The sequence below is a fragment of the Lycorma delicatula genome, chromosome 6 (genome assembly GCF_047948215.1).
Source record: "Lycorma delicatula isolate Av1 chromosome 6, ASM4794821v1, whole genome shotgun sequence".
In the NCBI taxonomy this organism is placed as follows: domain Eukaryota; kingdom Metazoa; phylum Arthropoda; class Insecta; order Hemiptera; family Fulgoridae; genus Lycorma; species Lycorma delicatula.
The window spans coordinates 118,941,529-118,954,765 of record NC_134460.1 but is presented as its reverse complement, the minus strand read 5'-3'; the positions used below and the strand labels follow the sequence as shown (position 1 = coordinate 118,954,765).

The window sequence follows — 13,237 nt, the reverse complement described above, 5'->3', positions numbered from 1 at the left end:
AAACTTGTTGCATAGCAATTAACTTCACCACCTGTGCTTCTTTTTGATCAGAATATCATTTGATCCATTCATCAGTATTTCCACGATTTCTTTGCAGCTCATTTTACTCACTGGATTATCATCGAATTCTTCATCTTTATCACCGTCCTTTATTTTTAATATGATTAACAATTTCTTCATCATTTAATATTTCGTAGCCTAAATCTGTGTCATATAATTTTACTCATTCTTCTATCTCCTCATTTGTAACATCATTTAAACCAGAAATGCTGTCACAAATTTCTTTCAGTTTCAAATTTTTGTCTGCATTTTCTTCTTCAGTTTTTGGTTCTGGTAGCTGGTAGAGCCACAATTTATTCCAGCTCAACTTCAGTGTCTTTTCCAAGATGTCTTCCCAAGCATCAAAAATATTATATATTGCATCCTTTATGGTGTACAGTTTCCAAAACTCTTCTACCTGTAATTCATTTGCGCAGAAAATTTTGCATTAATAACTTTTTATAATGTCGTTTCATACTTATTATGACTTCTTGGTCCAGAGGCTGGAATAAACAGCTTGTGTTTGCTGAAAGAAGTACAGCAATTGTATTGCCATCTAGTGCTTCCAGTTTGTCGGAAATTACAAAAAAGTATATGCTAAGAGGTAAAGATGGATTTCTGGTTTTATAAAACTGTTATGTTAAATCAAAATAGGAGGATAATATTCTGTGATATAAACAATGAATTTTTTTTTTAAAGTTTTCTGTTTTTGATTTATTTAACCTTGTGTTACAGGATATTTCATATTATATCTGTATTGAAATAAATGGCGATGCAAGCAATATTTTAAATGGTTTAAATCATTTAACTGATCCTCGATGTGGTCTAACTTTTGGTGCTAAATATGTGTTAAATGGAGCTAGAGAAGGATCAACCATGATATATTGTAAAGATAAATATCCATATGGAGTTATTGGTACAGTTAATTTCATATGGAAATCTCCATTATCATTATCGGTCAATAGTAATTTATCAAATTTACCTTCATCTGAACTGCGTACATTATGGATCTGGATACATCCGGCTTTCTATAATAATTTTTTACATCAAATTATTGATGTTTTTGACTTAATTAAATGTAAGGATGTTAATTGTGATAGTGATAGTGATAGTGATAATGAAATTGAGATGGGTACCAATTCTGATAAAGGTAACAAAAGTAATCTTGAAAATTTAACAACAAAAATCAGTAAAAATAAAGTAGTGAAGTACATCAGTAATACATTTAGTGATGTATGCGTTATTGAATTAAAAGATACTATTAACAGATTACGATTAACAGGGCCACTTTCACAGTCTATATTAACTGACGCTTTTGTACCATTGGATCCTGATGATTTGGACTCATTACTGTCTAAAGATGTTGGATGGATTCATGATTATTATAATGAATGTCACGGAGAAGAGATAGTTAAAAGGAAACAAGAACTCTGGTTAAAAATGAAAAAACATATTTCTGATCCTGGAAATTTACCATGTAAAATGATATTGCCTCTTATTATACGTGACCCTAGATTCACTTTACCAGATAAACGGAGAAAAGTCATTACAGATACTGAAGGTAAATTCATTTTTCTTTGTGAAGTAGGTATTTTATGTAATAATTTTTTTTAAAATCTTTTCATGCACATAATTATTTTTAAGGAGAGTTAATGAATTCTATTCTAGTGTTTTTATTATTTATTCTCTCAAGATGTAAACTTTCCTACCTAAGAAAAGCATTAATATCCATGTTATAAAAATCTTACTGAATCTTTACCTCTAAAGATTTAATTATCATAAAAGAAGCTACAAAATCACATTTAAGAATAAGTAAAAGTAAGTGATAGAAATTTATTTTGTCCATATTTTATTTAAACCTCTACCATTCTATGTTACAAGTAATGCTAAAGTTAGGTAGTATTTTTAAATTAATAAACATCAGATCATAGTAAATAGTAAATACTATAAGCAATGTGAGTTGTAAATAAATATGGTGAGTCATGATTGTAAATGATTGAACACTTAATAGAACACTTGGTTCCTTTAAGCAAATTGGATTTGGGAATGATTCTAAACAAATTAACAAAATGTAGTAGCCGATTGGTGTTCAAGATGTTTCAGTAAAAATTCATTGTATCTTTTGTGATTGTCTACACACATTGTGATTATTTTTCAATCAGTTATTTGATTGGTTTGACCCTACCCTCAATTCCTTTCTGTTCTTTGTTATTCTTACATCCTGAATTATCTGATACTTATATTCTAATCTTTGTCTTCCCTTTAGTTTTTGCTGTCGATTAACTAATTCTGGATAAATAGTTTATTATATATCAACTAATTACTTTTCAATTGAAATCCTAATACTTTTACATTAGCCGAATATTTTCACATTCTGAAATTCTAAGGTATAAGGATTTGTTGTAGGAATCATAAGCTATTATTTTGGATTTCTGTTTATAGTATGAAGATGAATTAATTTGTTGCAGCATCTATTTGAGCTGCAAAGTTATTTAACCAATAATGTGCTCTGCTTCCATTCGTGTAGACATATCCTCTCAAGGAATTGTGAACATGAGAGCACAGTCTTCTAAATAGAGGTACTAAAGCACTAATTTTGGTATATTTATTAGTTACTTTATATATTCCCTTAGTTCATAATACCTTTTCTCCAGTGGCTTTTGGTGAGGAGTCATAATCCTTATTGTATTTATACCAAAAGAGTTATTGTATCCTTGGTATTTGGTGGATGGGGGCTTTCATCTGATTGAGGATTCTTGTCTCCTATCCAGAGTAGTGCAGAAGCTTATCATGGACTTGGAAGTGCTTTTGGGTATGCTGATTGTTCTTAATGCAACATATATACATAGAGATACAAGGAGGTGTACTCATTTTTAATGAACATTACACATGATTACACACCAGACTTTATTACTTTGGTTTGAATATGTGTGGAAAGGAACGCCAATTTTTTGTTACATAGAAAAAAATCAATCTGGAAGGTTATGTCCATCTTCCTTAATGCAGATTTTAGGTTGAGAGGTGAAACTGCCCCACACATATTCAAATGTCTCCTGTGTTTTTTAATACACCTTTCTATAAATAGATGTCTTCAGTTTGTCTAATGAATGGGATTTTTTGATGTAAGCTTGTTCCTTTATAAACCCGCAGAAGTACACAATCAGAGGTCGGGAGATCAAGGAGGCCAAGGGACATCTTTGAACCTGGAAATCAAGTGATCAGGAAACAATCCTAGTAGGATGTTCATGGAATGTCAGGCAGTGTGGGCAGTAGCCCATCTTGTTGGAACCAGACATTTTGTTCAAAGTTCAACATTTTTGGTTCTGGCAAAAAAAAAATTGTTTATCATGTACATTTAATGACTGAAATTCACTGTTATCCCCCACACTCTGCAAAAAAAAAAAAAAAAAATAGGAACCATTAATGTTGTGCTTTTTTGTTTTTAACTCCTCTCAAGGCCACCAGTCTCTGCCATTTGGCAAAGCAGAGTTGTCTCAGGGAGTCATAGCAGTCGTCTCTGCCCCCCTGTCTTGTCCCCTCCTAGGACATCTCATTGGGGTCTTCCCAGCTTCATTGAAGTACGCCGACCTCCGCTTCTGGATGGCCAGAATGACATGGACACAAGGGGGCAGAGGTACTATGATTCAAAACAACAACAGAGGACGAAACAATAACCGCGATAACAAAATCAAAAACAGAGGGGCTCCTAACCTATCAGCGCTGAATGTGCATTGTACACATCCGACACTTCCCTGCAGCCCTCTCAAACCTCGAGGGTCCCTGATGCCTTCATATGGGAGCTCCAACCCCCCACTCTTGTATGTGGCTGGACCAGAGCACCCTAAGCAACGGGGCTACCTCCCGGCTCTAATAATGTTGCGCTTGGATACCGCACACCACACTGTTACTCGGGTGAATGCAAGGTCAGTAAATGTAAAATAAATGGCATTAGTTCTCACACATTTTACTACAAAAATAAAGTTTGGTGGTAAATTAAGTAATTTCTCTTTTAGAAATGAGTACACTCCCCTTTGTCACCCAGTACATACAAACTGATTTAATTCTTCTTTTTACTAGATGGAGGGCACAAAACGTTTTTCTTTCTAAATTGTTTTAAAACTTTTTCATTTTGTATTTTATCAAACTACATTTTTTCAACATTTGTAATGCTACATTTCTAAAATTATTTTTCTCTGGTTTTCCTGTTATCTTTTTTTTTGCTTTCATAAAGCATTGGTATTCTCTTTTTATTAAAATGTCTAATTGTAGGTCTATTAATAGATATCAGCAAACTTCTTTTCTACATGAGTACTTGGTTTGTCTTAACTTTCTTTTGATTTCTAATTTATTTTTCAGTCATTCTTTTTGCCTAATAATATTTTTCAACTTGATTATTATAGTCTCCTATTCTAATTCCTCATTCCCATCTTATCATTGTTTTATTTTAAAATTGAATTTCTGATTTATAAATTCATTCCATTGACTATTTCTGTTAATTAGTATTTTGTTTCCATTAAAATAATAATTTTGTAGGCAAGTCATGACATTCTCTTCCTTGGATAGTAACTCCATTCTCAAAATTTCCTTTCAATCTTTTTATTGCTTCTTGAAAATCAATTGAAATAATCTTTCTGAGTTGAAATAATCAACTTTCTGAGTTTGAGTTCACCTTTCTCCCTCTTGCATCACAGTTTTCTTCATATTTCAGTAATTTCTGTAAAAGTTTTAACTTCTTAAGGGAGTAACAGTCCTTTCACTTGCTGAATTCACAAACTAATTAATTTTCAATACAGATTGTAAAACAGGAAATTAAAGCCAGCTTTCCTAGAATTTAAATTCTGCATAGCTGAAACCTTTGTAATATTACAGCTGAATCAAGATTTATCAAGAAATTGTTTTCCTCTTTTCTGTACTTTTGTATATGCATAAATAAGCATATCTGATATTTCTTCCAAAATTTTTAGTAATTTAGTTGATTTTTTTATTTTAGGTACTGATGAACATATACTTGAACCTCTGAACACTGAGTTTTTAAGTGATAATCCTCTTTGGAATCGAAGTATCAGGGATAAAGTAACTAACTGTAAATTATCAACAAATGACATATCACTCCTTCAGTCCAAGCAACTGATACCTGGTACAATTGATGATATTGCTGCTGATCATTTACAAGATAGTAAATTTTATTTACCTGTATTGATAATCCAGAACAGTAAATACACTGCATCTCAAAGTGATAGAAGAATGAAAGGTACAGTATTATTTATTAATGTACAAGTAAATAATTACATATATAAACCCAAAAGTACATGGCAGGTAGAAAAACCTGATGATTTTTAGAATAATTACCTCAGTAATTACAAAGGTCATTTTTATTCATATGCTAGACTTCAAGTCATGTGCTATTCATGTATTCCATTGTTAAAAAAAAAAAACAATTGTTTTATGTATGCTAACATTAAGTGTGGAAAATAACATGTTGCAGATCCTATCCATTTTGGTCCACAAATTATAGAGTCAATAACCAAACTTTTCATTATATCTTCTGCAAGCATCCCAGTATGGCAACCATCTTGCATTGAATTGTGGCTTTTAGTTCAGGTAGTGAATGTAGTTTTCTGGCATACGCTTACATTTTAAATATTCCCATAGGAAGACGTCACATACTGAAAGATTGGGTAAACAGGATGACCAGTTCATATTTCCATGTAAATAAATTACAAATGTTCTGGAAACATCTTCTTTGGCATTTCCATTGAAACCCCAGCCATGTGAGCAGTTGCCTCATCTGGTTGAAACCAAAGTTTTGCTTGATCTATGTGCCTTTTGAAGTTCTTTAGCATTAATTCTATATTCACTGTGACTGTCCAACTACCTCCAAAGAAATATGGTCCGATAATCCCAAACTTCAGCAACACACCACTCTGATCCGTTGTGTGAAGTGGATGCTTTTGAAGTTGCCTTGAATTTGTTTCAGACCAACACCGTATAGTCAGAATACAGTATTTGGTTGACAGCTCAGTTAGGAACATTCAGAGAACAGGCAGGTCAGTGCACCAAATTCTAAGGGCTAGCTTCAATTGCCTGCCTTACCTGTTCATTGTTCTCTGTTGTTCATTCAGATCTCATCCTCTCAATCGTTTTCTTTTGATGTTGATGCTGCCCTATTGAAATTCTCCACCAATACCATAATTGTGTTACAAGAAAGTATAGGACTGTGGTGGCTGATGTTGAAATGTTAATAGAATCTTCCCTGTGTAAACATTAAAAAATCGTTTTTGAAAGATGTTTACACAGCAAAAATAATGTGTTACGGCTCCATGATAACTGAAGTAGTACATAGTGAGGAATGCTCCACTCCTCATGGTGGGATAATGGGCGCTCCGCCCATTATCCCACCCTTCCAAGATCCCTACCATGTCCACAATAACCAATCAAAACCATCAGGTTTTTCTTCTCCTATATATGTTATATTGTTTATTTGCATAGTATACTATATTAGAAAGTACAGGTTAGTCAGGTTTTCTTTGAATTGATTACTATTACTTACTAGTACTCTAGATAAAAAAAAACTTTACAATTTTTGTTTTCATTATAATGTAATCAGAACAATAGAGAATTTAAATTCAGAAGAATTTAGTTGTGGAATTCTCTGAGACTGTTGTTTCATCCTTTTGCTTGATAGAGCTAAATAATAAAATTTTGTGTAGAGCTACACAAAATTTGCGTTTGTTATTTGAAATAAACTGCTGATTCATAATATAAATCTAATAAGGAATTCTACAAAATTATATTAAGTAGCAAATATTTAAATATAACCTAGTCTTTGATGCTTTACCATCTGAAAAAATCCAACTCATAACAAGGTAAATTAAAATTATTTGTTGTTGAGTTGCTGTTTGTGCTGAATTTAAACAATTTAATCGTAAATAGTAAAACCTTCTTCTTTATGGATTTGTTTTGCGACAGGTTTCAACTGGACAGTTTTTTCCACTTTTCTTGATCGTGAGCTTCTTTTTTAACTTCTTTCCAGTAACTTCTTTCCTTTCGTATGTCTGTTGTCATTCCTATCTTTCTTCTACACTTTCCTCGTTTTCCTTCTATTTTTCCCTTTAAGTATCCTAAGCTGTAGAATGACAGTTATTTTTCAGAGTTTCAACATGAATTGAGAATATTAATTAAAAAGAGTAAATTTTTCACACCAGTACACATTTCTTTCATTTAGAAAACAGAGATGTGAAGAATGCCCTTCTTTCAAGACTGCATTATATTTTGTCATTAAGTAAGCATAGCTATAAAAGTCACTTATTTAAGGAGTGAAACTTACTATGTTTTAGTGGAGTTTATATTATTTTCTTTCTGTGTTGATAGGTGTCGGCCATGGTTGGGATGTAGTATTGCCAGCAGGCTGGACAATGCCTGTATGGCTTGCCCTTGTTTGGCGTGGTGCTCGTGTTGGTGGTATAAGAGAGCAAGCTTCATTGTATAATGAGAGTGGAATTGCACCACTAGTCACTCCAGACTCAGAAGCAGGTCTTATTGACAATGAAGAAGCCAAGCTTAGCATGACTGAAAAACATTTCAGGTAAATAAGTTTCAGTACAAATATATCTGTTTTAATGTTTCAATAAAAGTATAAGCTGGTTGTATTATCTATAAATTGTAATTAAAATTTTAAGACAGGGTTGTATATGTGAAAATGAGAACACAATACAAAACAGTACATATCAGTGAAACAAGAAATTTGAGTAAATCTCAAAACTTGTAGATCTTAGCACTTTTGAATGGATCAACAGTTAATACAATCATCAGAAAATTAATTGTGCAGTTTCCAGTTCTTAAAACTGGTTGCTACATTCATTTCAGTTGTGTGATAATGGTATTAACTTGTATTTTGGCATTTAATCTTTTTGGTTAAATCTTATTTATGATATACCTTTTTGTACATACATCTATCTATTTACCAGTACACCAGTCACCTACTAAATGTGCCAGATGTATCCTCTTCTCCTCATGCTATACTTTACTTCTTTTCCATCTTACCCTTGAACTTCTTAGTTTTCTATCATTTATCTGTAGTTCAACACTCCCATGAGTGAAAAGAGGTTACTAAATTGTTTCTCATAAAATTTTAATTTGTCCATACCATCACAATTTATTCCATTCTCTCCCTAACACTCTCCCATGCGAGATAATCTCTTATGTGTGCATTTTTTATCCTTTCTTTCTCATTTTCACTGTTGTTGCTCTCAAGAATTTTATTTGTTCATAAACAAGCCCGCAGATAGTTTGCTCTCATCTTCCATGCCCTAACTTCATATATTGTTGTAGGGATATAATTAATATTATAAATAACAGCTTAGACTTTTTGGTACTTTCTTGTTCCATAAAATGTGTTCTCTAGATAATCATTAAAAATTGTTTTATCATCTGCCTGCTCAGCCCCTCTATTATACTAAAATATTGCTTAATATTATTTCTTTGCTCTAGTTTCTTCCTTATTTTGAAATGCTCATTATTACTGAATGGAGGGCTTACTCTACTACTATATTCTCTGTATATTTCCATAATTATAAACATATAATTCTTAACACCCATTTTCCTCATTTCCGAAGCTTCTTCCTATTCACAAACGTTTATATTCTCATTTACAAACTCACAAAAGAACTTGTGAGTTTTGTATGTACAGCTATTACACAGATAATGAACCTACTATCATCATATTCTCAGAAATTTTAATATGTTTTCCATGACTTACCTTGTTCACAACTCCCTACATTTCTTCCCACCTCTGTCCACACCCAATCCCTTTCACTTTTCCTTCAGCTCATGTTTCTCTTTTATGTGTAGTAACATCTTTAAATATTACCTCCACAATTGTTCATTTTCTGTTGTCTCCTGTTCTCTTTTAATATTCCCTAACTTCTGCCTTTTGTTTCTGTTAGATTTTCTTGTTTCTACTTACAACATCTTCATGTCACAGTAAATTCTCTTGTTTTCTGTTCTCCTTTTATTACTATCGTCTAGATATGCCCTTCAATCTTCTAGATGTGTTCTATTCTTTTTTTCGTTTAAGTAATAGGCTAATTATACATAAAAATAAAATATAACTTCTACATTTATGGAAAATTATTCTAATTAACAATGTATTATATAATTTGAGAAGCTATTAACTGTAATCTATTTTGCATATTACACAGAATTAATATACGTTAGTTTTTAAGTATGATTTTAGTTTAGTTTTGAATTATTGTAAACTAGAGTAGTTCTAGAATATTATTATACCATGTATGCTCTTAACTTCTTTTTAGTTGTGTACATTTATTATAAGCAGTAATATCAGATATTCCAGTGCTTTACCTATTGGTATTTTATTTATAAAAATTAAAACATTAATAAATTGTCTACACTGAGTCAGTCAAAATCTATCAAAACTGTGATGTGTTAACAAAGGTGTACCAGTTGTTATTATTCTTATACATTTGTTTTGTAATTTTAGAAGATTTTATGCGATATTCTTGAAAGCAAAAAATTACATTACAGCATTGGAAATTAGGTAGAATAATATTATTACATACCATGGTTTTAATTGTTCAAATTTTTTGAGATTTTACAGAAGTTTTTTTTTTATTAACTATCAACAGTTACTACTACATTCACAGTGGGCTTTAAATGAATGGTTTATATGATAATGAACTTTTAATTGATTGCTTGTCATCATTACTCCTAAATATTTAAAATTTTGTACTTCTTTAATTACATGACTTCCTATTTTTATATTTAAATTATCAGTTGAATCTTTACATTTATTACCAAATAGTATAAATTCAGCTTTTTTTTTGTTGTAGTTTACTGTCAGTCTGTAAACAAGAAAATATCATCAGTGAATGCATATATTTGACAGTCTAATGACATCTTCTGTATTATGTATGAACAAAATAAACAGTAATGCACTGATAACGCTACCTTGTTAAACACCTTGATTATTACTAGTTGCTCTTGAAGAAGTTCCATTAATTGGTACAAAATTCTTTGTTCTTACTCATACAATATCATTCCTAAACTTTATTGTTACCTTTTCTTTCCTTAAAACTTCATACTCTGACAAGGCTTATTCCACTGCTTTTATGATTATTTCTTCTAACAATTCTCACTCTTCCTTAACTTTATTAAATGGCACCTTGATAATTTTTGTTCTGTGAGCTCTTTCCATTCAGCCTATATATTCTACTTTAGTTGTTATATACTCTGATTATATAGCTTCTTCCATTGTGTAACCAATCATTTATGTGCTATTAGAATTCACACTTAGGTTTATCCTGATTTACCTCAACCATCTTCTCCATCAGAGAATGGAAGAAATAGCTAAGGTATGTGCAATAAAGTAAATGTTTCATTCTTTATTTTCCTATCTTAACTACATCAGTGTAAAATATTCCATACTTTTGAATTTACATACCTTCAATACAGCTTTACATATCTTTACGTCACAATCATTGCAGGTAAAGTTGACATCCTTCCTCAACCTCTTTTCTTCTTGATCCTTCAATTACATCTCCCTTGAATCCAAAACATAGTTAAATAGTTAAATCAGCTCATGCTTTCAATATTACAGTTAACATCAGTACATTCCATCATCCCATCCATACATTTGACATTCTATTTCTTAAATATTTTTCAACTTATCTTATGCGCAGAGGCTTTGTGAACATTTAAATCACTTCCTGCTATTCTCTTTGTCTTGCTGGCCTTAACATAATTACTATGGCTGTAGATCTGTGGATGCAGTAATATTCTTGTAGCACTGTTTTTTATGTAGTACACGTTATTGACAGCTTGTCCTTGAGAAGCATACTTATGATAAACTATGCCTTGATATTCAAAATAGACTCAGTATGACCTATGCAAAATTCATCATGACAACACTCCAGCCCATGCATCACAATTTATCCAGAAGATTCTTGGCAAAACATATGACAGAAATCTTTTGATTACTTCTCATATGAAAAATGACTACACTCCCTTACACCAATGTGTTTGTAACCACAGCATTCCATCATAACCTTTAGGTAAGCCTTTCAAGGATTGATAATCTTTACATACTGTTAATTATTATTTTATTATTTCTCTGATTTGTAATAAAAGTAATCAATCGTTAATTAAAATGTTTTTAGGAAACCACCAACAAAACGGGCAAATTTTATCAAACTTGGAATAACATCTCCATTTCATTATTCATGGAAGGAACTGTTGAGGGACTGGAATGAATCTTGTTCTGTGCCTTCTTGTTTTTTTGTTCTAAGGGATAGAGCTTTACTGGAGAATATAAATCTAATGAAGAAAAGTTTAAGCGGTAGTAAAGGTAATTTTAATGTTAATAATTATGAAAGTGATAAAGAAAACATGTTAATCGGTATTAATATTAAGGTCTATGGTCGTGGTAATTTAAGTGACCATTCTATTGTTTGTTTACCCTCAAAAGAAGATCTACAGTTGTTAATAAAAAAAACCAATGAACGCCCGGTTGAGTTACCGCATGCTGATCCTAATGCTCGTGAACGATCAGATATCCAGAAAAATCACCTTAGGTTATTGAAGCAGCTCAAGAAAAAACGAAAGAAATTAAAAATTAACAAAGATGATAATTATAAATTTATTAAACAGATGTCTGATGAAATTGTGAAACATAAAGAGAAGAAAATGAAAGAACTGTGGCTCCCTTCTAATACCTTGACGATCAGCATTAAAGATTCATGCAGTCGCAGAATAATGGGGTATGTAGTCAGTGGTGGTTATTCATTCACTCAGAGTTGCTGCACAGGTATCGCCTATGTAACATTGACTTCTTTATTTGAGTTGTATCATCAGCAGCAGTCAAATCTATTTGAAGACAAATTAAACTTTAATAAAAAACTTCCGTTCATTCTAATTAGAATGCCTTCCACTTACCAATATTCATTTGCTACTTTTGAAATTATAAATAATTTTGTATCTTAAGATATGGATAGAATAATTATATTATGAAAATATTGTTCCAACATTATCTGTATAAAGTAATATATATTGTTTTTTTTTTTCAATCTTTTCCATTAAATGATTTTGAAAAATGAGGTTTTCTACTTCATTACTTTGGTTTTCAAAATTATTTTAATTGCAGTGAGATTGAAACTCCATTATGACAGTTATTCAATGTTCCATTTACTTAAATTGGGTTATCAAGACATCTCTTTAATACAGTTTAGTATACACAGTTCACCTTTTTATACTATCTTGTGATTGAATAATGCAATAAACTAACTGTAATGTTAATGAATTGTAAAATTACAGGAGGCTAAGAATTTAATAACATATACATATGATTATGTTACCCAGAATAATTATTATTATAAGAAGTGCAAAAATAATGAACAGACACTAAGCCATATACAGAGTGAGTCAAAAGTATGGAAACTCCTCAACAACTTTAAAACCATTCCAGTTAGAATACTGTAACTTTTAAGATAAGGTATTGCCAACTACTTTTATCTTTTGAGAAGAAATAGAATTTCAACCCCCTTGGGGAAATGGTCCACGGGTTGTAACTTATTTTAAAAGGTAACATCCTTTGTGTGATACATTATTTTAAAGTTCTCTCTTTCAGGCAAAAAATTAAAATGTACATTGGCTGTACCCAAAATGGTGGTGGGATAAAGTTTGAATTTTTTAAAAATTACATTGATAATTTAAGGAACTGTTTATTACAAATAAATAAATTATAAAAATTTGATTAAATGAATATTATCAATGTTATGGAAGTATAACGTTTGTTTATTTACTTAAATTTCATTTTAATAAATGTTAAAAATATCCTCCTTCTATTCTTTGACAGTCGTTTGTAAAAGGAGATACTGCATTATGCAATGATTTCCTGGGATATTTTTGTTGATTCTCAATTTTTATTTTGTAAATCATGGATATGTTGGGGCTTATTATGACAAACAATACTTTTTAAGTGGCCCCCATTTAAGGGAATCCATTGGTGACAAATCGGGTAATTAATTATATATTAATTTTCACTTACCATATATAATAATAAATTATTATATAATTAATTTATGTCAATACCAGTTGGCCATTATTAGTAATAAAATAAAGTCTGGTGATCTCGCTGCCCATACTATTTGACTCCTTCGCCCAATCCATCTTCCAGCAAAAACTA

General features: G+C 31.2%; 1 protein-coding gene across 2 annotated transcripts in view; it reads left to right on the top strand.

The window, feature by feature from the left end:
* The window catches only part of Pop1 (POP1 ribonuclease P/MRP subunit), a 34,628-nt gene extending 22,481 nt beyond the window's left edge, over nt 1–12,147 (top strand). For both annotated transcript variants that reach the window (XM_075368432.1, XM_075368431.1), the window contains exons 4-7: nt 775–1,600; nt 5,030–5,290; nt 7,411–7,624; nt 11,214–12,147. In XM_075368432.1, the coding sequence (XP_075224547.1) occupies nt 775–1,600; nt 5,030–5,290; nt 7,411–7,624; nt 11,214–12,036 (2,124 nt within the window). In that variant the 3' untranslated portion in view covers nt 12,037–12,147. The remainder of the gene's footprint in view (nt 1–774; nt 1,601–5,029; nt 5,291–7,410; nt 7,625–11,213) is intronic.
* Nucleotides 12,148–13,237: the final 1,090 nt, after the last annotated feature.